Source organism: Telopea speciosissima, chromosome 2 (assembly GCF_018873765.1).
Source record: "Telopea speciosissima isolate NSW1024214 ecotype Mountain lineage chromosome 2, Tspe_v1, whole genome shotgun sequence".
Lineage (NCBI taxonomy): Eukaryota > Viridiplantae > Streptophyta > Magnoliopsida > Proteales > Proteaceae > Telopea > Telopea speciosissima.
In genome coordinates, this window is record NC_057917.1 from 82,097,852 (window position 1) to 82,123,753 (window position 25,902).

General features: G+C 38.7%; 2 protein-coding genes across 6 annotated transcripts; both read right to left on the reverse strand.

The window, feature by feature from the left end:
* Window positions 1–877: 877 nt before the first annotated feature.
* On the reverse strand, window positions 878–11,545 carry LOC122651384 (mitochondrial amidoxime reducing component 2). 5 transcript variants are annotated; one of them, XM_043844760.1, is made up of 8 exons: window positions 11,416–11,545; window positions 4,675–4,824; window positions 2,968–3,144; window positions 2,491–2,579; window positions 2,331–2,395; window positions 2,089–2,191; window positions 1,197–1,307; window positions 878–1,106 (listed from the first exon to the last, which is right to left on the reverse strand). In XM_043844760.1, exons 1-8 carry the CDS (start codon window positions 11,528–11,530, stop codon window positions 981–983), a joined length of 936 nt encoding a protein of 311 aa, XP_043700695.1. In that variant the 5' UTR covers window positions 11,531–11,545; the 3' UTR covers window positions 878–980. The 5 variants fall into 5 exon arrangements, with proteins under 5 accessions (XP_043700695.1, XP_043700694.1, XP_043700692.1 ...); XM_043844759.1 differs by having other exon boundaries at window positions 1,197–1,304; window positions 2,086–2,191; XM_043844757.1 differs by lacking the exon at window positions 11,416–11,545 and adding an exon at window positions 6,789–6,978.
* Window positions 11,546–15,208: 3,663 nt separating this feature from the next.
* LOC122651383 (3-oxoacyl-[acyl-carrier-protein] reductase 4-like) lies at window positions 15,209–25,506 on the reverse strand. Its single transcript, XM_043844756.1, has 12 exons — window positions 25,415–25,506; window positions 24,521–24,747; window positions 23,301–23,443; window positions 21,952–22,005; window positions 18,148–18,228; window positions 17,999–18,044; window positions 17,548–17,642; window positions 17,430–17,462; window positions 15,990–16,124; window positions 15,786–15,879; window positions 15,557–15,639; window positions 15,209–15,451 (listed from the first exon to the last, which is right to left on the reverse strand). Exons 2-12 carry the CDS (start codon window positions 24,714–24,716, stop codon window positions 15,419–15,421), a joined length of 993 nt encoding a protein of 330 aa, XP_043700691.1. The 5' UTR covers window positions 24,717–24,747; window positions 25,415–25,506; the 3' UTR covers window positions 15,209–15,418.
* Between the last annotated feature and the right edge of the window lie 396 nt (window positions 25,507–25,902).

Consider the following 25,902-nt stretch of genomic DNA (forward strand, 5'->3'; position numbering starts at 1 on the left):
TGTTTTGGCTACTTCTATTTCATCTCTTGATTCTTTTAATTACACAGGAATTCTTCTTTACTTGTTTGGACATCTACATAATGTCACATTACGAAGTGTATGAAGGCAAACACATAAACTGAAAGTATTGGAAGAGTAAGAACAAGAAAGTAGAGAAGCATTTAAAGGAGGCAAAAGAACAAGAAGTATTTCTTTGGGTTCACATAGACATGCTTCTGCTACAGAGCAATTAGACACTTTCAAAGTGATCAGGGAACATAATAATCTGCAAGATAGAAAGAAGACCAGGTGGTGAGAGGATGAAAGTCACTTGCAGAGACCGGGAACAGTATCTGGTTTAAGACCTACAAAGCCTTCTAAGGTCAGAGACAAACCATAACATTTCTGGTTTCAAGCATGAAGTAATGGTAAATTTTTAATCTGAATGGATTAAGTCAGCTTATCTAGGAAAAGCATTATTGATCGGCATCCATATCAGTAGGAATGCAAACTATAAAAATGGACCGACTTATTGATTAGATATCAAATGATTTAGTTGTCCAATGGGACCAAGAATTGTACATCCATTATTGTTTGTGCTTACTGATAACAGGTAAGCACATATCTTAGAGATCATAGGGTTGAGCAATCAACCAAGAGGAGAAGGTATGTTTGGCCAGAATTGCTGTCCTGAAAATAGTAACATCTTCCACTTTTTGGACCCATGAAACTCCTGGAACAATGGGACAGACATTTCAGAATTCCTACGACTAAGGGGAGGGGAGAGTAATGGTGAGATAACAGTAGTGGGTGAACATTCACCCATGGTGAAGAAAAACTTTACTTGCAATTTTTGTCCCAAGCACATACAATTTTTTTTCTTTCCAAAGAGACAGTAACTGGTCTTTATTATTCAACTGAATGTACATAAGATATCACTGCAATATTTTAACCATAATGACCCAACCACATCAATATTCAATGCTATCGTGTATACCATTTCAAACTGCTGCATCAGCCACTGAAGAGACCTTCTTAAGGACATAAACAGGATCTCCAACTTTAAGAACCTTTGACTTCCCTCGAGTTAATGATTCCTTGCAGACTAAATTCTGACCAAAGTATACCTGCAAAAGCATTTAAAACTAAATGATCTAAAATTAAGCCGCTCAACTATGTCAACGACACTCACATAAATATTAGATTAACTTTCTCACCTTTCCCCTGTGTTTACCGTTTGGACGTAAGACTTTGTCTGATCGGACCTTCATGAGCATTTCAGTTGGTTCGCTGCCTGCAATCCCATTTTCTTGATTGATTGTAGGTATCTGAGAAATATGAGAAAAAGTGGTCATAATTTCCAAAATAAGTGATATAGGGAAAGATGTAAGAAATGATATACTATTTCGTTTACGTAATACTTCTGATTTTACACATTCTGCTTTCACAAGAGCTGTTGGCAAGCATTGCATCAAATTTCAGGCTTGTATGGGAGATATCCTGTTTCATAGAAGGCTTAGGTGGTGTGAGATTTAACTTCTTTTGCTGCTGAGTGGTACTTATGGAGGGAGAGTAGCTAAAGACATTGGACAAAGATGTCATCCTTTTCTGTGGTCGAGAGCAAAAGTAACTGGCTACAGGATATTGGACAAAGTATCCCAGTGGCCTTTGTTGTCCGGTTGCTGTGGGTTTCTAGTGAAGCAGGATCTTGGTTGATTTGAAAGAGTTGTGTTAGCAGTTGAAGACAATGAGCATGGATGGAAAAGCTTTTAGAGAATTGAGTTCATTGGCTAGGCCTGTGATGGAAAAGGCTGAGGACTATCCTAGAATAAGTTGGTGGGTTCTCCCCAGGCCAAAATTCAGATAAATGGACTGGTTCAGTGTAACGACATTTATGCCCACTTGGCCAAGAGCCAGCCCAAGCCTGTTATGGAGGTAAAATTGGGGTTGCACGCTCCAGCCAGGCCTGAACTAACCCAATTATAAATATGATGGAGTTTCTATTTCCCACCAAGTGCCATGAAGTGTAATACACTGGTTTCAAAGGACAGACCAAGGAGAAGTGCTTTAATGAAAAAGAACATTAGAAAACAGAGTCTAGCCTTTCACCTTGCAGCGAGCGCATAACTTGACACCATAAAATGTTAAATTGTTTATTTTGATTTCTGTCCATAAATCTTCAGCATATGGTAGACATCCATCAACAAGGATGCTGAAACATTCAGATAATACAATTCTTAAGATTCGAGAAAAAACTTCTGACATTATCTATGTGATGTATTACTGACCACTAGTAAAATGCCACATCATGCTTTCATGAAGAATAACATGAAATATCTCCATTTACTTACTTAGGCCTGAAGCGATTAACAGGAAATGGCTCTTTGAAAAGTTCATTTAACGCATTCAAAGATCCCTGCAAAAGAAAATGTTAATCAAGACACTTTTGAAACTATCTCTGGAATTTAGGGATGCTTTAGATTTTGCATTTCTCTAGTTAGCTTGACAAACCTGAGAGAGCAACATGAAAGGAAACCCGTCAGAAAACATGGTTCTATATCCACGAGCATACTCTGGATCAACAGCCCTAGTTTCAGATCCTACAGGATAACAAAAACATAAATGAACTGATGGTATTCAAGCTGGATTAACAATTACCAGAACATTAAATTGAAACACGAAAAATTAGGTTTCTCTAGATACAACCTACCCAACTCAACTAAGCTTTATCCCAACTAAATGAGGACAGCTACAAGGATCATATTATTTTTTTTTAATGTACTTATTGATCTGGAATCGAGATATATTGCCCATATTGAAATTCTCAATGATTTTAAAAATAAAATAAAAAAAAACAATTTGAATGAATGAAAGGATACATAAAATGTGTTTGCCTAAATTTATCAAAAAAACGTTTGTTTAAATTAATTGATATACTTAAAGTACTTATGGAATACCAGCTTTAGAACCCAATAGTTTAAGATCTACCTTCAATAAAACGCACTAAACGACTGGGTTTGCCAATATAATTTGAAAACCATTCTGATGCTTCAGCTCCCTCATCTAATGCAGAGCCAGACCATTCCCACACAGTGACACCATCAATAACTTTACCAGATGATTTCATAGAAACCTTTAGTTCGTTCATTCCAGGGGCCCTTAATACTGCACGTGAAAGCAATTAGTTAGACAAAACAATCCAAGAAAACACTATAGTATACTGTATCAAACCAACACATAAAAAAATAAGAGCATCCCAGTGCACAAGGTTCCTGCTACTTCAGGGTCTGGGAGGGGCAAATGTATGCAGCCTGACCCCCTGCTTCGCAGGAGAGGCTGTTTCCAAGCTTTGAACCCGCAATCAACAGGTTGCAATAGCGCAACTTAACTGTTGCGCCAAGGATTGCCCTCTTATCAAACCAACACATATAAACTAAATATATTCGTGGTATTAATTGCAAACTGCAGCTGCAGGGGAATAAAAAAGATGGATATTTTTTAAGTTTCAGCCCAAGAAAATTCTCCACGTGGCAAAATAAATCATTAAAATGTTAGAAAAAGTCCAATAAAAGTCCAATAGCTACATGATTGAGAGAATACTTTCAAGCTACTGTGTGGGGCATCCTAATCCATACAATGAATGTTCTCTAGTGACCCACCTAGATATCGCTATGATAAGCTTCACCTTCAGATATCATCTGTCCAACCTCTTCTAGAGAGAGTGGATGACTAAGGAAAATGAGAATGAGGAGAGGAAGGGAGGGAAGGGGTACTTCGAAGAGAGAGAAGAGGTGGTGCTTATGGTGGTGATGGTGGGTGAGAGAGAAAGGGAGAGAGGGGACGAGAAAATAAAAAATGGAGCCAGAGTTTATAATGTTAGTGTTGGGAGAATAATTCTAAATCGGTTATCCCTGAGGCATTCCATCCCCTGATAGACCTATGAGTCCCTCCACCCAATAGTTCAATCTTTTGGGATAGTTAGTTACATGGTATCAGAGTGGGCTTTCTCCAATCCCCTACAAGTGTCTCCAAATCTGCCTCCGTTCATCCGTGCACATATACACAGTTCCGTCCTGCCTACACATGAGGAGAGTTTTGAGAGGATAGTCCCACATCAGATACCCCTGAGGCAATTCCATCCCCTCTTATACCTATGAGTCCCTCCACCCAATAATTCGAGCTTTTGGGATGGGTATTACAAATAAAAGATATTTCCCACAAAACAAATATTTCTCACTACTTCATATTTTATTGAGAAACGCAATACTCCATCTCATATAATTGAAATAACTAATAAGTAATTTCCAGCATCATCAAAATTAACAAGCATGTGAACAAGGGATTGATGGGGAGGTAGATGCATATTTCAGTACATCCACATAAGGAGCAAGCACTTGACAGAGAATTCTTTCATGTGATACAAATGTTAGAAAAACAAATAACTAGATGTTCAATTGAATCTTCAGCTAACAAAAATAGTCCTACCTATGGAGTATAGATTTCTATTATGCAAAATATGGTATTGAAACAGTTATGGCTGCACTGAAATATTCTGATGGGTGTAACATTAATGTGTAAATGAAAAGCTGCAACTTGTTACACACAAAAATATAAGAATCCTAGACTTTGAAAGACTACAGAAGATAGAAAATCCACATTCCATTAGGGGGGGGGGGGGGGAAATCCAGTCCATACCTAAATATGACGTGTTTGTAGGTTCCCAATCATCAGTAAATGCTTCATTTGGCAATTGTATCTCTATCAGTGCTAGCTTTGGTTCAACTCTTTGGGTATATGCCCTGCCTTTGGAGTTTATGATTACCCACTGTCGATCCCAACGGAACCCTGCAATTACATTAACAAATTGAACCAAGTTAGATGCCATTCCAACCATCAATATTCACCTTATGTGTATCGTATCCACAAATGAATTGATGAATGAAATTTTTTCTGCTAGACCAACATATTTCCCTGGAGAACCAGTAAATACTTCTGCTACGGATGAATGAAATGATACAACAGAATTTTCATAGTAAATCCCAAATGGGATCTGATGATTAGGACTGTGTTCAAGCATTTTCATGCCCACCCCCCCCCCCCCCAAAAAAAAAGGTCACAAAATAAGGTTCCCTATTGTGACCAGTTTCTGAACTGAAAATTTATATTTCAATATGTAGCATGGAGAAATCCAATACATTGTTAAAAGGAGATGAGCTTATGCAGCAAAAGAATTAACGGGACATGCCTGGCACCACCTCGATCAGCAGTGCTTGGTGAATGGTAGATGCCCGAATTGACACATTATTCAATCCGCCTCTGGAACCTATGGAGTAGAACCAACCAACATCGTTTGAATATCTCAGCCTTGCCTAGAAACAAGCATTTCTGAAGCAAGGTTGGGGCTAGGTCTAACCTTTATGAAAAAGATAATTAAGTTTTGCTGGTCATGGGTTCGAGTCTGTAAACAGCCACTCTGCAAAAGCAGGAGAAAAGGCTGCGTACATTATGACCCTCCCCAGACCCTGCAGTGGCGGGAGCCATGTGCACTGACTACGCTCTTTTCTACAAGATCTCAGGCAAAGAAAGTTAAATCCCTATATCACCTCTAAATTTAGTACACATACTTGGCAGAGTTCTCATATGTCCACACAAATTGAGTTGGAAAAAATTGGGGGCATAGCTAGAACACTTGTTTAGACATGGCTGTACATCTTGTGCCTAGAGTATGTGTTACTTTCACTTTCTCACCATTGACTTTCTTCTAAACCATATGGTCTATTATATCTAAGGCAAATAGGCAAGAGCAGAAAGAGGTACTCTTTCACAATCCAAGCCTAAAAAAATTCTCATGCTAGGGTTCCTTCATCTTCGAGAAAGGAGGTTGAATGTTCTTCAAATATATGCCAACTGAAAAAATCAATTCATGTCCCTGTTTCTAGATTTTGAGAGGTTTCTGCACTCCAACCCTTTGCCCAACACACCATATCCATGTCACACACCACTTGTGCTTGTGTCCACAGATCACAGCCAATAACATGCTCAACAACTTTCTGATCTCATATAAGTCTCTCTCTTACAATGAGATTGTTGCATTTAAATCTAAATATGAGGTGAATTGGAAGGATTGCCAACACAAGATGATGTACAACAAAAATTTGAGCGTGGAACAAAATTCAACGGCAAAAGGAAATTTAGATATGGAAGCATCAGCATTGAACATAAGGATTGGGAAAGAGACCAAAATGAGGGAAATAACTCCTTCATGCTGACTTAATTGAGATATGAGAATATGAAAACAATTATAACCAACAACTAGCAATGTCAACATCAGAAAAAGGTACGAACTAACCAATGACCTGCTTCCTATCCAAGAAAGGGATCCTTAACCTAATTAAGATGGACGTAAAAACTTTATAGGAATTAAATATGATAACAGAATTAGAGAAAATATAGTTGTCATTATGTTGAAAGTTCATGAAAGCCAGGGGTTCTGGCAAAAGCCAACCGTTGTTACCAGAAAGGGAAAGTAGGAGATGAAGAAGCAACAGCAATCACGCTATAGAAGTGTTCGGTTGGGCTAAAAATTTCTATCACATAAATCAAGAGTTTGATGAAAAAAAAAAAAAAAAAGAGGTTCAGAAACAAGGTCTACATAAAGAGAAATTGAATGAGATGAAATGGGTACACAGAGAAATCTAACTAAATCCAGAAAGTAATTAGACCAGTCAATTGCATGAGATGAATCCAGCAAGGAGTAGTATAAAAGCAAGAATTGGGTAGACGGAGGAAGAGGGTTGCTGTGGTCTTACCAGTAGAAGCGATGGGTGCTTTAGAAACAGAGATTCCTCGACACGATTTTATTGGGTAGATAAAGATCGATGATACTTCAGCTGTTGGTTCAGCTTTTCTACCTCCAAAAAAAGACCACATCGATGAAACAGAGATTCTCTCTCACTCCACTCCCTCTCTCTTCTGCAGTTCTATAGTGTGTGTGTGTGTTAGTCAGAATGTAAGAAATTAACTTAAAATGCAGATCAGATACCCACGGGCCACGACAAGCAGAAGCAGGCGTAACAGCGTGAGGCGTGCCAACGAAGATTCTCAATTCTCTGTATAAACCAGAATAGCCCGAATCATTTGCACGTACACTTATTTTGGGCACACCGTCGCTCTTGAGTCTTGACAAGTGTCCAACCTTCTCACGGAGGAAAACCTTCCGTTAACTAATTTTTTTCTATTTTTTATTCCTTTTTTATTTTTTAAAACTCCTCTAATCTATTTAGTTATAGAATTTTTCTGATTTTCATTCGATCTCTTCCTATTTATGTTCGTAATCCATTATGAACTTTTTTTTTGGCTAGTACATAGTTCAATGTTTTGATGGGATCGTGCAATGCAATTTCTTTATTTTATTTATTTTTTATTTAATTCCGATCGTTTGTTTCTATTGTTAGAAATTGAATAAGAACGAAAATCATACTCTTCAACCGCTTCTTCATTTTTGTTATTCCGATCTGAAATCTATACTCCTCTTCAACGCTTCCTCTTTACCTTTTTTTTCTTTCCTTTAAGATTGGGTTTCTTAGTTGATGAATCACACCCAAATTATACAACACAAGGAGAAGGAGGCCCTCAAAAAGATCCGCTATTTAAATACTATGTGATTTTCATAGATGACTTTACAAAATACTGTTGGATTTATCTCATCTGTAACAAATCTGATGTTCTGTTTGTGTTTACACGGTTCAAATCTTTGGTTGAAAATTACTTCCAACGTCCTATTAAGTCATTCCAATCAGTTGGGGGAAGGGAATTTAATAAGCTTAGCTCATTCCTCTCCACTCATGGCATAACCCATCGTTTCTCTTGTCCCCACACCCAAGAGCAAAACGGTTTGATTGAGCGCAAGCACCGACATATAGTAGAGTCGGGCCTCGCTCTTCTCTTTCAAGCTGGTTTACCTGATTTGTTCTGGACAGCAGCCTTCCAAACCAGTGTGTACCTTAGTAATAGGCTGCCACTTGAAAATTTAGAGAATAAATCTCCACTGGAATGCTTCTTTGGGACTGCTCCTGATTATACTTCTCTGAGGGTGTTTGGATGTCTTTGTTATCCATGGCTTCGGTCCTACTCAAAACACAAACTCTCACCTAGATCACGGCCTTGCATATTTCTTGGGTACTCACTTACTCATAAGGGATTTCGCCGTTTTGATCCTACAACTCAGCGGTTATTCATCTCACGTCATGTTATTTTTGAAGAGCACATTTTTCCATACTCTTCCCTACTGCCTTCTAGGCCAGCATCCCTTCCTTATTCGTCATGGTTTCCACTTTCCACCATCATCACCACCACGGGTCATATACCCTTGTTCTGGGCCTGCTGCTCCTGTTGATGGGCCTGCTATTACTCAATGTGAGCCAAATGAATTTACTGCTGCTCTTGGGCCTGCTGCACCTGTTGATGGGCCAGCTCTGTTTGTTGATGCTTTGGCGCCTGGACCCACTAATGGACCTGCAGATACAGATCATGCTCCAGCTCATGAAGGGGAGGACACTACGGCTCTTACACCTATTGGACCTGTATGTTCTAATACACCTATTGGGCCTGTACACCATTCTGTTATTGGGCCTATTGATACTTTGGCATGTAATAATGGGACTGTTCCTTGTACTTCTCTAATTGGGCCACCTCGCACACACAAAATGGTAACTCGGTCCACTACGGGTTCTCTACGTCCACGGGACCGATTAAATTTGGTTACAACTACTGATTCTGGTTTGGTACCCACTTGCTATGGTCAAGCTGCGAAATTGCCTCAATGGCGCCTTGCGATGGAGGATGAATTAAATGCACTAATTAAGAATGGAACATGGGTTCTTACTCCTCCATCACCATCCCAAAATGTCATTGGATGTAAATGGGTATTTTGAATTAAATGCCATCCCGATGGTACCATTGAACAGTACAAAGCCCGCCTAGTTGCAAAGGGTTTTCATCAGCAGCCGGGGTTTGATTTTGGTAAAACATTTAGTCCGGTCATTAAACCGGTGACGATTCGGTTCATCTTAAGCCTTGCGGTTACTCATGGCTGGCCTGTGCGCCAATTGGATGTTTCCAACACATTCTTACATGGAGATTTGATTGAGTCCGTGTATATGACTCAACCTCTGGGTTTTGTGGACTCTAGCTTGCCGGATCATGTTTGTCACCTACGTAAATCTCTATATGGGTTGCGTCAAGCACCACGAGCTTGGTACACAAAGCTAAGCAACTTCGTAGTATCTCAAGGTTTTGTTGTCTCACGCACTAACACGTCTCTGTTTGTGTACCGGAAACAAGCCGTGGTCTTGTACTTTCTCATCTATGTCGATGACATATTGGTAACTGGTAATGATGATACTGTTGTGACTGCCCTTATTAGGGCTTTATCTCGCACCTTTGCGCTCAAGGACATCAGAGACTTACACTTTTTTCTTGGCATTGAGGTACAACGCTCTAGCTCTGGCATGCATCTCACTCAGCAAAAATATGTTTTGGACTTGCTCAAGCATACCAACATGTCCTCTGCCAAGCCTATTGCAACACCACTAGCAACTGGTTCTCTATCTCACCGTGATGGAAACTGCTTTGTCCGATGGCACCCTATATCGCAAGATTGTTGGTGCTCTTCAGTACCTCACTATTACACGGCCAGATCTTGCGTTTGCCGTCAATCGGGTGGCACAATTCATGCATGCCCCAACCGATGTACACTGGTCTGCTGTGAAGTGCATCTTGCGCTACCTTTGTGGAACTAGCTCCAAGGGTTTATTCTTTGGGCCACGATCCTCGATATCCTTGATGGCTTACTTTGATGCAGATTGGGCTGGCTACCCTGATGATCGCCGGTCTACGACAGGATATGGCATATATTTTGGTTCTCATCTTGTGTCTTGGGGCTCTCGCAAACAAAAAACTGTTTCTCGGTCATCTACTGAGGCTGAATATCGTGCTATTGCCACCACAGCTACCGAGTTAGTCTGGCTACGATCCCTCTTGGGAGAGCTTGGTGTTTTCTTATCTTTACCGCCGAGGATATGGTGTGATAACGTGGGAGCGACGTATCTCACGACCAATCCTATATTTCACTCTCGTACAAAACACATCGAAATTGATTTCCACTCGTACGAGAACTCGTAGCCTCCAGGCGTTTGGTTGTTGGTTGTGTCTACTACCAACCAGGTGGCTGATGCGCTTACAAAGACTCTACTGCGAGCTCGCTTTCTGATTCTTCGTGACAAGCTTGCGGTCATTGATCCGCTTCGCTTGCGGGGGCGTGTTAAGGAGAAGGGTGCCAGCTAGGATTCTTTGTTGTTATTTGTCATTGTCATCATAGGAGATTCTAGAATGTTATCTTACTGTTATTATGTACACCCTATATATATTGTACTTGTGTGATTAATCAATATGAGAAAATACCAGTTCCTACAGGGAATACATACATGTGATGCAGGTGAACAATAACAACGAAACCGCTTGATTGGAACCTACTTCTGGGGATTGAGTCGATTGACATGACAAACTTTTGATTAGATTCTTTAAAGGGGTTTTATTTATCTTCTTTCGAAATCAGATAATATTATTCAGTCATCCTCTTCTCTGTTTTCTTCTGGGGATTGAGTCGATTCACATGATTAAGGGTGTAGGTTGTCTGAAAAGCTGGGTTTGAAATTTTGATTGAAATTGGTGAAACAGGAGAATTCTTCCGACAACTCTAGAGAAGCAAGAAAGAAATTGATTTAACCACGAAAATCCCTCAGGTTCCGTTTGATTGTAAAGAGAATTAAAAGGAAGAGAAAATTTTCAAATCTAAAAAAGAAAAATTCTTCCGACAACTCTAAAGAAGCAAGAAAGACATTGATTTAACAAGAGAATCTTTCAAACTCCGTTTGGTTGCAAGGGGAATTAAAGGAAAGGGAAAAGAAAATTTTCAAACCTAAGAAATTTTTTGTAATCATTGTTTCATGTAATTGTATAAATTACTTAAATTTTTTATCATATGTAATAATGATTTATTTTACATGTAATATTTATCTTACATTTTAAATTAGAAGAAATTGGATGCAAAGTAAAGTGGAATTTAATAACCCAATATGGAATGATTTAAAATTAATGATATTGTCATATGGGATAATGATTAAAATTATTTTTTTTTTTGAGTATGAAAACTTCACTTCCCTTTCCTTCCCTTTAATTCCCCTTGCAATCAAAAGGAACCTCAAGGAAAAACAAGTAAAAAGTAGAATTGTTGGAAGTGACGCTACTTCAAGTAAGTAGAGAGAGAGAGAGAGAAAGAAACCCATTACATGACAGATGGTTCTATCAAGGAAAGAAAGAAACCAGAAACTAGAGACTACAATGCATTGAGAAGAACTGGAGTTGTTTGGGTTTTACCAGTTGAAGTGACGGGTGCTTGAGAAACAGAGACTCCTCGACATGATTTTACTGGGTAGACCAAGATTGATGACACTCGAACACCACCAAATATAGAGCCGTAGCCCCTCTCCATTTTTCGCTGCTGCTGCCTCTCTCTCTCTCTCTCTGGTTCACCTTCAGCAGCATTGGAATATATAAATGTGCTCTAGCCTCTAGGTGATATTCTTGGGTCTTGACCTGATCAATCTTAGCCCTAGAGTCCTTTAGGGACCAATGTACCTTTATTCTTTGAAGATGAGGATGGAGTCAATAATCTGTATACTTTTTTGTTTGGATTTAACTTCAAGACAATCAGTCAATTGCATCAAATGTTTCCAGTTAAAGTAGTTACTAGGGAAAATTATCACCTCAATTAGCTGGCTGTGCCTGGTTTTACAACAGTAACAGTGGAGACTCATGCTATCTAACTAGCAAGAGTGAGTTTGAAATTAGTGTGAAGAGGTCTCAAATAAGGAAAGAGCTAGCTGAAAGCTATGTCCTAGAAAATGCTCAGCGGGTTGGACCCAATTTGATCAATAGAGACGGGAATCAATGGTTGAACCAGAATCATTGACCAATCAGCATTAAATTGGTTCAACCATGTGTCTGAACCAGATTCAGATTGGCCCATTTTCACATGAGGCTTAGTTCCAAAAATTCCAATATAGAGAGTGAATAACTTTTCTGTGTGTATCTGGTCCCCAAGGCATTACATTCCCCACTTTGAACTCAATCCCCTCAAAAGCTACACAGATGGGAGATGCTCTTTGAGCTTTAATGGAATTTTCTGATCTGAGTTTCTCAGCTGATTGGGTCCAGTGACTCCAGTCTCCAGTGGGAAGGGAATCGTTCTATCTTATCTAGGGAAGAAAAAGAAAGAAAAAATGAAAATGTTTGGAGTTGGAGCCTGGGGGACCATCAGCTGGGTTGGTTAGCTAGCTGAATTTTTTTCCTTTCCTACATTCTCTGCTCTCAACTTTTTTTTTGTTTTTCCTTTGGGATAAAAGTTAAAACATTCACTAATCTAGTTGCCTACAATTATGTGCAATTAAAAAAATTGAGAAGTTTCTATAGACATTAAGGAAGGAATCTCCTTTTTAGGCACCAAAATTTGCCACGTGGTAGGTTAAATATTTTATGATATTCAAGTATCTCCCAAGGTTTCCTGTTCGCATATCAGGTGTCAACTAAAGATGGCAGGCCTAGAGCAATGGTTAAGGACCTAAGGTTGCTCCATTGTGATGGAGTCGTCAAAGGTTCAAATTTGGAAACAATCTCTCTGAAAGTAAGGGTAAGGCTACGTACATTATGACCCTCCCCAGACCCCGCAATGGCAGGAGCCTCGTGCGCTGGGTACACCCTATTTTTTAATATCAAGTGTTGACTGAAATAAAATTTGTTAATGCTAAAACAAAGTACTAAAAATTGGGTAAAGCACACGTATCCCTCTATAATGCACCCAATATTCTTCGTACCCCCTAAGATTCTGAAAAGTCCACGTACCAACCCTGCAAATTCCACGTACCACCCCTACTTTACCCCCCTAATTTCAGATAAGTCCAAGCCGTTAAGTTTAGCCGTTAAGTGCTAAAAACTTGACTATTTTACCCTTTCTTCTATGTTTATAAATTTGAAAAGACCTAATTGCCCTGACCTATTTGTTCATAATATAAAAGACCTTTTTGCCCTAACCTAATTTGATAAGACCGTTTTACACCCACTATTTGTTTTTAAGAACCTAACCCAACCTAATTATTAAAATGCCCTTGCTAAGGCATAATTACCAAAATACCCTCATCTTCCCCAAAATCTATCTTCCATTTCTTAAACTTCTCTCAAAATCCAACACAGTCTGGTTTTTGTTATCCACTTCTTCTTAATGCTTCTTTTTTTTTTTTTCTCTTTGATTTCCCTATCATCAACTCGTCATGATGCCGGTGGTTCCAACTGAAACCCGCCTGACCCCTCACGGTATCACTTCTAAAACGGCTACCTGGTTTTGTTTTTCAAATCAAACACTAGAAAGAAAAAGGGCAAAAAGGAAAAAGAAAACCCTGTTTTGTAGCCGTTTGGAAATGTTTGGTTGGGTTCCTTTACCTTCAATTTGTTAATTTATTCCGTTACCTACCTACTCCCTTTTAGTTGAAATTTGAATGGAAGAACCCTGAAAGGGTGTTGGGTCTCGTTTGGTGGAGATAGAAGAAAATATTGCAGAAAAATTTCAAAAATGGAAGATGGATTTTGGGGAAGATGAGGATAATTTGGTAATTATGCCCTAGCAAGGGTATTTTAATAATTAGGTTGGGTTAGGTTCTTAAGAACAAATAGTGGGGTAAAAAGGTCTTATCAAATTAGGTTAGGGCAAAAAAATCTTTTCATATTATGAACAAATAGGTCAAGGCAATTAGGTCTTTTCAAATTTATAAACATAGAAGAAAAGGTAAAATGATCAAGTTTTTAGCACTTAACGGTTAAACTTTAACGGTTTGGACTTATCTAGAATTAAGGGGATAAAGTAGGAGTGGTACGTGAACTTTGCAGGGGTGATACGTGGATTTTTCAGAACCTTAAGGGGGTACGAGGAATATTAAGTGCATTATAGGGGTAGTGTATTTTACCCTTAAAAATGTGACACATGACCTATTTAGACCATTCCCTAGAAATCCAAATGTCAGATTTGCCACATGATTCTTTTACATAGCAAAACAAGATATGCCTACCAAGGAGAATCTTTCTGAGAAACCTTTTTGTTCCCCTTTAAAATAAAATAAAAAGATGGGGAGAACTTAAAATGATTTCAAAAATCAGAAATGGATTGGCTGATTCGGATTGCGATCACCAATGACCAATCCAGATATCCAATACAGATACTAATTAACATAAATCTCAAACTTCGTTTCTATATAATGCCACCTATTTTGGAATCCTTTAGTGACCAACCCTAGCCAAGATCCTAAACTCCTATGTTTTAAAACCTAATGTAATCAATCTTGCCTTCTCAGGAAGCAAGTACAACCAGTTTTACATGAAAAGAAACCTGCCAACCTAGGCCCATTTTGAGATTAGGTTGGGTTTCGCAACCTGTTGAGGTTCAACCAGCCGTGCATTATATAAACATTAGGTTTAGAATCAGCCAAGACCGATTCAGATTTGGGTTTTTAGGGCCTTAAGACCAACTTCGCCCAATTCTTACCAATTAAGATCGGAATCGGATTGAAATCGAGGGCGACTGATCTCTAAAACCATGATTCCTGTTGCTCAACTCTCCAGTCCCCTCCATTGGAAAGTCATCCCTGAAACATCCAGGCCTGGCCTTTGTTGTATTTCAGAGAGAAGAACTGATACACTGACCACATTCCATTCACTGAGTTAGTCTCTTCTTCCATTCATCGCTCATACACTTGGGGAGAGAAGCTCAAGAAAATTGTTTACGAGATATCAATTGCTCGACAGGTAAGGTGTTTCATCAGTAAGATTAGTCACTAGATGTGTCAATGCAACAAAACTGATGGAATCAAGCAGTGATCTACCAGGTCCAAGAGACTGTTTCTACTACTATGACCATTTGTATGACTAAAATATAAAAGAGTGGTTGACACAGGCATTATAAGTTTCAAAATGGATAAACTTTTTTTTTTATTTTTTGGTTGTTTGGGGGGAGGGGGGGGGGGGCAACATATATCTTCAGTATCACATGCAAAAAAGTAACTACTTCAGTAACATCTATAGTCAAAAGTCAAAACACAAGACCAGAAAGATAATACATAACATGGGAAAGTTAAAAGATGGCCGACTCCAATATCCATTTTCATCCCCACTGGATAATCTTTTTGAGACTACCTGAATATTTTGACTATCTTAGCAGCTAATGGTCAGCACTACTCTTGCTTGTGTTTGCCGGCAGCGGACTAGGTGACGCAATCTTGGAGAGCTGGAGGACTTTGGTGGACATTTTCCAGGGTGAAAGATTCTCTAAGCCCCCCTACATCACCATTCCTCCATCAATGGTGAAAACCTGCAACACAACAGAATCAGTGTCATATGAGCTCCTAAGTGAGCGAAAAAGGAGGATGGCACAAGGCAATACAAGAAAAAAAAAAAAAAAATTAGCTTTCAGCACCTGTCCAGTAATGTAACTGGCTGCCGGGTTAAGGGCTAAAAACTCAACCAGTCCAGCAACTTCTTCAGGTTGGCCGTATCTCCCTGGAACCAAAGAGAAACGAGATAAGAAGTTGTGAGTTTTAAATATATGGGCAATGGTTATCTAATTAACTGGCCATCTGTAGGCAATTTCCCTGATGGATACGAACAACGTTTATCCCATAAGGACTGACTAAATCAACTCTTACCCAAGGGGATAGTTTCCAAGATCTTCTTCTCAATGTCTTCTCCAAGCTTGGCAGTCATGTCAGATGCAATGAAACCTGGGGCGACAGCATTGACCTGTGGAGCAATCCCATGAACAATACTTACTCCATCTACTAGCACTGAATGCAGCAGGGGATGTGTGATGTGTCAAATTACTACCAAAGCAACTGTGCTGAAGTACTCACGTTTACATTTCTGCTTGCATATTCCTTTGCGACACTCTTGGTAAAGCCAATGACCCCTGCTTTAGCAGCACTGTAATTGGCTTGTCCAGCATTGCCAATCAGACCAACAACAGATGCTATATTGATTATTCTCCCCTGCAGAATTAGTAATTTGAGGATCGACAAGAAGAAGAGACTCAGCAATCAAGATTCAAGAGAATTCCCAGACATAAATTGCAAATGTACTTTCTGTATTTAAACAATATCTAGGGCTTAATTGAGTTTGTTCTTCAATTTCATCTCCCAGTAAAACTCTTTTCAATTATCCTTCAGTTGCTAGGCATGTTAATAACATCGTTCTTCCATTATCCTTCTTTAGTAGGTAAAGTTTCAATTTTTACCAGACATGCAACTGCCTAGTGATCTACCAACATCTATTAACTTGGGCGGCCATCATAATGATGTAAGACAAGGGCATGATGCTACAGATAATGCAAATGCAGCAAAATGACTGACTTGACACCAATCATATTCCACATCATAAATAAACAAGAATGAATATCAAGCAGCAAATTTGGGTCTTTGAGGTTATTTTATTTTTATTTTTATTTACTTATTTAATTTTAGCAGGGGGATTTGGTAGGTATATCCAATAGCTGTCACAATGATAAATCCAAGTTGAAAATAGTTTGAACAATTTAGTGCATGGTTTGCAAGGCCGATAAACCAATTTGCAGTAGTTTGAGAAACAAAATAGGCAATGCTGAATAACACACACAGAAAACTTCATCCCTAAAAATATATAAAGCATTGGTATCCTTCGTGACCAAATCGACCAGCACAGAAGGATTGTGAAACATGGTTAATTTGAATAAGTGATTTAGCCATTTTGAACAATGATTTTAAAAAATTACTTGTTTTTCCATAGCACAGAAATGGGGCAAAGATCGTGCTTTTCAAACGTTTCAACTAAAACTTAGAGAGGAAAGAGGGAGAGACACATGGCAGTTTTGTGCAGGGGCATTTTTCTGTAATTCAAAAGGGTTAGCAGCTCCATGAACTCATGTTTCCAGCCAGAAGGTCCTATCACTCAACTGCATAAGGTGCTCTGACTTGTCTAAGATTCCTTGCTTTTAGGTGCCTGGTAACTGACTGATAAGATATAACCAACACAAGCCCTACCATGCCAATTGATCACTGTGGTTCTCACTCTAGAATTAGCAAACCAGTATGTTTGCTAAACTAGATGACAACAATCAAAACAGCTCTGAATCAAACAGATAGGATATAACCAACATATACCTTACCAGGCTAATAGATGAATGTGATTCTCATTCTAGAATTAGCACACCAACAGATTTTCCAAACTAGATGAAATAAATCAAAACAGCTCTAAATCAAACAGATATATAGACAAAAAATAGAATAAACCTATTAAAATACGGCAGCACAAGTCTTTACCTTTTTCTTTTTCATCATAATTTTGGCTGCTGCCTGCAAAAGCAGATAGCCTCAGTCACAAATAACAGAAATCCAGCACCTATACAGGAAAATAGTCAGGGCTTTCACATGTACATACCTGTGTGCAGAGAAATACACCAGTAAGATTCAAATCAATAACCTCTTGCCACTGGGGTTTCTTCATTCTCATCAACAAACCATCCCGAGTGATTCCTAACAACATTGTGGAACAATCAGGGTAAAGTGCAGGAAGGGCAATGTTACAACTGCTTATCCCAAAGAAAGGGACCACAACAATGTATATCAACACACAACAACATCCACCCCGCACATGCAAGCCCACACACACACACACATGGCTCTGCACGTGGCACCAAGGGGGCACAACCAACACGTAGGGGCACAACATCGCATAACACAAATTCCTCACAATTACCAGGGATCGAACACCTGATCTCCTGGTTCTGATATCATGTTACAACTGCTCAAGCCATTAAGTAAGGGCCACAACAATGTATATCAACACAACACTAGGAAAAAAATGGAAGCAAAGGAGAACTCGTAATAACCTGCATTGTTTATCAATACATCCACTGTTCCCCACGCATCGACTGCCTGTAGACATGAAAGAACACCCAACATAATGTTAGAATCAGAGAACATAATAATTTCAAAATGAATCATCCACTAATTCAATCAGCCCAAGGGAAAAATATACAGTTTTAATCATTAACTCCACATCAGCTTCTTTTGAAACGTCTCCCCCAAATGTAAGAGCTTGACCACCACATGCCTCAATCTGCAAGAAAATAGAGTATGGCAGGTCATTATCTCATGTAAGGAACATGTCAGAGACGGTCCTAATAACACAAGAACATGACATATTGATTACATCAGACAGGCTTATTTTTTGCAGCAGCCCGAATTGTTTAGATCAACAAATTGTTGGCCTCATGAGTCATGACATAAAAGTCCAACATTACTGCAAATTTATTCAGCAGAAAGGCAGACTCAAAAAGTGAGATGATTCAATTACGGAACATCTATACATTCCAACTAACTGTCGAACCTAATATAATAAGCTAAATCCTTTGATCATATTTAATGTGGCATGAAACCATGGTTAAATGATCCTTTTGGAAGAAAATTGCAAAAAAATGCAAGTTCAGACAAACTAACTGTGGAATTTAGGAAGTGTTGAACTATGAAGGGTCTACTGAATGTTTTCTCAAACTTCTGCACTGAAGCTTACTCTGAATAAGGGTTGAATGGTACCTTCATGGAATGCATGTGTAACAAAGGATTTACAGATATGAAGAGCTTTCATTCCAATTTCCCTTTTAGGCACTACACATAAACTGATCTCAAACATACCGGTTATCAACCTGAATGCTACTAGGAGTTAATTGTCTCCCCACTTAAAGACACAATGTTATGGGAAGACGAATTAGGTGCTATTTTCGACACAAATGAATACTTAAGACTGCAGGAAACATTAAGGCATGCTCAGAATTGGTTGCAAATTCAATGGAGAGAAATGAGGAAAGATTTCATTAAAGCCATAGACAACAGACCCAAGATATAAAGAAAGATGGTCAATGATGGTAATTAATGCAGTGACTCATCCATGTTGGGTTTCTCATTATGGGTTTAAGGTGCAAACTGTGAAACTTACCAACTACTTACCTCGCCATTAGTACTTTGAGGCTTGGAGTTGGAAGACATATGCTAAGTCCAAGAAATTGGGTGGCATTGGTGTGAGAAACCCCTCCAATTGGTCAAGAAGGCTCTAAGCCTCTAAAGCAAATGGCTTTTGGAGATTCAGATAGGGATCAACATCCTTCGGGAACAGTAATTTGCACCAAAATATGGTCGTACTAATGGTTGGGAGACTCAAGAAGTTGCATTAGCTACAATCAAGCATTCCTACAAGTACTTGCAACTAAAAATAGAAACAAGGACGATGATGATGAACAATTTTGGAAGAGGAATACTGGGGTCTTCAAGTTCTAATGGGCTCCTAAGTTCAGCAACAAATAACCACAGAAACCACCCACAAGGTAGAACCATAGGGTGTAGTGAATAAGGCCAAAATAGAGAACCAATGATAACTATCAAACGAGAACTCAGATGGTTCATGAAACTATGATCAAACAGCAACTAGTATAGGTGAACAATTCCTCAAAATATGGAAGTAATTCAATGGGCATATTAGTACATATAAGCAAAGTATTGAAATTAATAAGCAATCCCAGAAATTTGTAACTAATATCCAGCAAACTAACCTCAACTCTAGGCCAATGGCAGAGTACTAACAGTAGAAGAACACTTCAAAATCCCTTGGAGAATTGATGGCCAGATGAGTAGATAATAATAGAGGTCTGAAGTTAGAAACTAAGGTCAGATTTACTAACTTACTGACTAGTAGCAGATCCAGCCATTAGATAAGGCTGAGATTAAGGTTGAAGGAAGGTCTCCAATGGAGAATGAAACCTTCAAAATACTACTTGATTCTGATGAAATAGTAGTTACATGGGGAATGAGAACTGTTGCAATGGAACATCAACAGAAAGGTGCCGCAGGACAGGGAAGATGTGGAGTGGCCTTCACTTGATCTTAGCCCACTGTCGACAGTACATCAACTCCTTGGAAAATCAGGAAATAACACAGCTTCAGGAGGTCTCGGCAGCTTCAGAGATCAAGGTTACAGTAGAAATAAATAGAAACAAAAGAGAAGAAAAAGGAAGAGAGAAGGGGAAAGAATAGGGGATATGACCAAGGCCTCTCACCTATATCCTTGGTCCGTATCTCACTAACCACAATGGCATCTCACCACTCACTGTTTCTCACAGCAACTAAGGCACAAAACCCAAGCTTTTTATTCATTAAATCATGGGGTGTAGGCACTAAGGTCCTTACACTATAATGAATATATTAGGGGTTGTAGAAAGTGAGAAAAGAAAAAAAAGGCCCACGCATGTTAGTGGCTGCCTGTGATTTAGATGGCTGGTTTGGTCTGGGCAGAATTTAGGCCTTGGAAAAATTGAAAACAAAAGGGGGAAATCTAGGGTTTGAGTATATGGAAGGTTAGAAGAAGAATGATAGGGGTTGGGGATGATTCAAACTTTCTAAAGTTGCAGAACTTCCTGGACAGCAGCTTGTTTGAATGAGATTCTTGAATAAAAATCCAAACTTGAACTAGAGCTTCAATAGAACCACCCAGGCTTCACATCGCAAGGTGTTGATTTGATCAAACACCAATCCCACCAGCCTTGATCAAACACAAGACAAAAATCTTCAATGGAGAAGAAGAGCAGCAAAAAAATTTTCATAAATATCAAAATTCGTGTTCAATGTTTGCCCCCTTTACAACCGTATATAAAAGACTCAAAAATAGACTCTTGCACTAAAAAAGAAATGCCTAACCCAATCCTAAACCTTTTAGGTAACCTAAACTGACTAGGAAACTGAAATACTGAAGGAAATAGAATCAAAACATGGCTGAACTTATAGAGTCCTAATCCAGCCCAATTTACATAACAATTAAATAGTCACATGATCACTTAAGTGATCACATAACCACTAGCCAAATAAAAAGAAATCTACTAACTAATCCCGTATGTAACCTTATTACCCATAGTTTAGACCCATAAAAGTGGCCTATTACATTGAAAACCCATGGGATCAATAACCCAACATGTATAGAACCCAACCCCAGACTTATTCCTAAGCAAAGAAGCCCAGTTTGGTGATCTGCTTCACCAACCCAAGGCTTATTTCTAATAAAATAAACCCTTTAGGTGACTTAGCTGCATCAGTAGGTGTAGACAATAGCTTCCAAAGAGAGGCTAGTCAGATCCATTTTCAAGGATGTGGTTTTTTCTGGCCTCGATTACCCAGGAGTTTTAGTAGTTAACACCTTCTGAGTGTTGAAACCAATTTGAGGGCATATGGGTGGATTCAGGAATTTTTTTTGACTTTCAGTCTATTATATATTTTCTATAACTAACTTGAACTATCATTTTAATTGGTTGTTATGTGAATCCTAGGGCAGCTCCACTCCACCCTCATTTTCTTACAATAATATACTGGAAGGGTTTTGGTGGACGGCAACACATGGGAAAAAGGTGTAGCTGCCTAGATCTACCATGTGGCAGATCACATGGAACTCCCTTACTCACATGTCAAGTTTCAACCAATTGGAGTTGTCCACATGGCAAACTAAACATGGAAAAATCCAGGACCACCAAAGGGGTACATAGGCCCACGAGAAGTGTATGCAGATACATGGGAGTACATGGCAAGATAAACGATTGAATTTAAGGCTAAAATTTGATGTGTCATCTATTTAAACCATTTCCTAGATGTCCAACGGTCAGAATTTCCACATCACTCTTCCACATGGCAGAATAGATCAGCCCACCCATCAATTTTGTCTGTGGATTGCCGACAAAAAAACTTTCACCATAATATTTTCACCCTTAGTGCTTACCTCTCTACAAAAATAAAAATTAAGACTCACCTCTTTGGTAACTTCTTCAGCCTCCTTCGAGGACCTCGCAAAATTCACCAGCACCTGTAAATAGCATAGGAAAGTCGCAACCATGAACACTTCTGAAAAAATAACCAAAAAATATACCACAATGGCCAATCCAGTTTAAAATGACAAGTGAAGACGCATATAAAAGTTTGAGATAAGTTTAGGCTGCAGCACATAAGCTCATTGTTTGGAAGAACCAATACTGTAGTTATTACAACAGAAATATAATTCCAAAGGGATCTAGAAGATCAACAATAATTCGTCCAATGCATCATTAAAAAAAAAACATTTTTTAACATCACAAATCAAATTGTTGTTTTCCAATAAACTGGCAGCACTGATAACAAGCATAAATGTTTCTCCTGACAATTACACCTGTAGAAGCTTTCACAACCAAAAGAACTCCAACTACCACTTGATCTATATCTTGGAGCGTGGGGGTGAAGGAAAAGGAAAGAAAAGTACCTATCAAAAGAACAAAAAAAAAGAAAGAAAAGAGAAATGGGAAAGGAAAGATTGCCAAAGTAAAACCAAACAGCAAAGTACTTTGTTTTTCATAAAGAACAAATTAAAGTATAAGCTTACATGACTCCCGTTTCAAAGATCCATATAGCAATCAAAGTACTTGGTGTGAAGTATGCTAATCTAAATATAAGAATGAATAACAAAAGGAAGGTGCACCTGATTTCTCATAACCATAAAATGCATATGTTCTCAGTTCATACATATTTGACCACAAACATCTGGCATTTAATAGTTCACATATATTTCTGCCATCAATATTTTCATAAAGCTATTTATTCTCATGGGTAACTAAAACATGTAGTCTTCAACTCCAACGGAAAACAAGTGTACAACTCGATCATATCTGCCTTATTTGCTTAAAAAATTTGGCAAAATAAGTGCCAAGAACACCAGTAACGATTGAATTAAAAAGTGGTTATATAATTCACAGGAAGAGTATGATCACAAAAGAATGCTTCAGCCACTTGGACCAACATTGGCCATTACAAGAATTTCAGTCTCTATTAATATATCTGTGCCTTGAGATCATCTATGTCCAACCATTTAGAACAGATGCTTCCATACTACAGTTATGTGTTTCTGATTGACATTTCCTACTTTACCACAAGCCTGCAAGAAAGTAATTGTTGTTTCATTCTCTTGATACACTGCAAATAATAATTCTTGGATAGTCATATTTTTGTCAGTTGAATGGCAGAGCATGACTCATTTTGCGGACACAATTAGTAAGGTCTCATTTGGTTGACTATTTTAGTTCCATCACTAACTACCGACATGGCATTGATAAGTGGATTAGGCACACAGACCTTACAACCAGCCTTCCCAAGTGCCAATGCAATTGCTCTACCAATTCCTCTTGAAGCACCAGTGACAACAACAACAGGAGTTTCCACATTTTGGACCTGTTCAACGACTGCTTGTTCAACAGCTGCAACTTGAGTTCTTACACCTGCATGGCTCCATTACAATCAATGAGTTCTATGTTTCTCTCTTACCAGTTTGCAGCAAGGAAATTGAAGTCAATAGAAGCAACAGAAACATCTTTAAAAAACCATAACTCCAACACTTAGACATAATTAAAGAGAATAACAAGAATGCATCAAGAAATAGCAACAACTACTAATACTACTACAGGTCCCCCACAAAAAAAAATATTAAAATATATACATAAATGGGGGAAAAAATTATAGAATAACACTAGAGAAGTCACCATAGTTCAAAATCTCGCCGAAATTTTAGAAATTTTGGATATTTCGGTGGGTCCGAGACAAGATGGTAGGCCAAAATTGAAAAATGCAATATCTTGGAAATTTCGGTCATCTCGTTTCGGAAATTTCAGTCTAAAAAATGCACCATTACGTTGAAATTTCGGTCATTTTGGCATTTTGCACCCCAAAATGGCCAAGCAAAACTCATAAAAAAAAATACAATATTTTGGCGAGATTTCATCGAAATTTCGGTCCCTTGGAAATTTCAGTCTAGCCGAAATGGCCTTCAGAGATGAGATTTATTACTGTGGAAGTCGCATAAACCAGCTTTCTATTTGGTAGCCATAGTACCAATAATACTATAGTTTGAAGGAACTAGGCAAGAGGACAACTTTGAACTAGTACTATTCCAGGGCAACAAATATCATGTGTAAAAATAAAATGTGAATAGATTTTTTATTACGAGTACACCCATCCAGAAATAATAAACTTCATTAATTATTTTTACGATTACTCATCCAGAAATACCAAACAAATATTATGTTTAATATTAAATATTCAGTGATCCAAATATTCACCCATCCAGAAACAGTGAAAACTTTTCCAGATGTTCAAACCTGCAATCATACATATCAATCCTACAAGAAATATTCTTCCTCTACCAATTCCAACTATCTGATGCAGTCCAAAAGAAAAAGCAAAACATAACAACCATCAAGAGTGAGATTGAATTTTTATTTTTTTAAAGGAAATTAAATAATAAAAGAAATTGAATGTGGGATGAAAAAGGAGGGTTTCAACAAAGAAAAAGTCATTACCAGAAGAAGCAGACGAACTCTTTGATCTGCATTGCAAGGCAAGGATAGGTTGGTGCTGCACCAATCTCGAGGCACTGGAAGGCCATTGCGGGAACCGCACAATCCTTTGATCAGTTGGACCACCGAAAAGTGTGGATTTGGCCAAAACCCTGGCAGAGCCTAAGGAGATAGAGGCAGATCCGACAGCAGTAGCCATGAAAGTTCTAGCTAATTTCCGAACAACGAAGCTGGAAGATAGGAGAAAAAGAATTAATGAAGGTCGCTATAGAAATAGGTCCATTGGACATAGTGGCGTGTCTCTCTTAACTCCGAAGAAGAAATGAGAGAGTGAAAGTGGGGATGAGTACTAAACTCTGTCCGACCAATTACTCAGTCCACGCACGCTCTAGATGTTTTAATCAATGCGTAAACTACATTGGTGCATCAGAAATTCAGAACATAATTCCCCTACTGAATTTTAAAACCAAATTTTGAAATGCTCTGTCCAGCAAGGTTAGTTCACGCTCCTGATGTTTTCATCCATGGCCACGTTACATGGATGCATCGGAAATTCTTCACATAACTCCATCTTCCCTTTTAAAACCAATTTTTTTGGGGTGTTTGGAATGCAATCCAGTATCTTTCAACCCACGATTCAGTATCAATTGGACCATGAATTGTAACCCGAATTGCAATCTATAAAATGTAAATCTATGGCGGAAATCTAAATCTGCATTGCTCGTCCCCTAAAATTTATAGAAATGAGTTCAGGGGACAAAGAAAAACTAAGGGAACGAGAAGGATCAACAAATCTTACAATGAAATACACAAAGAAACGAAAACAAAGTTGAACAAACTACAAATCACCAGAAATTCGAAGCACTATTTTCAAATCAAAATTGTTCCGAATCTCACCTCTGTGGGACCGAAACTGCTGCGGTCGACCGTTGGCTACTCAAAGCTCGGAAAAATATCGGAGAAAGTTTCAGCCTGCTTCGTTTCTACAGTTTCTCAGCAGCTAATGTGTCAAGAACTCCGAAGTTCAGGGTTTCAAGAGCGTTGGGAGAGAATGAACTAATTTAGAAGGTCCTTCAATAAATAAAATAAACACAGAAAGACTGTGTACTACAAGTACAATAATAAGTCTCGATGAAACCGAGGCTGTTTATGGGTTTTGAGCTCTCGGTCGCCCGTTGCCCACTCTCACGCTCTCCTATTGAATGAAAGGCTTTGGAAATGTCGAGGATGATCACACGTTGACGACTATGACGAGTTTGGTGGTTCGATTTCGTGTTGTTTTTCAAGTGCAGACTGATCATCATGGAATCTCTGGATTTAAGGCTGTTGATCGGATCGGATCGGATTCGATTGGATCGGATCGGATTCGATTGGATCGGATGGGA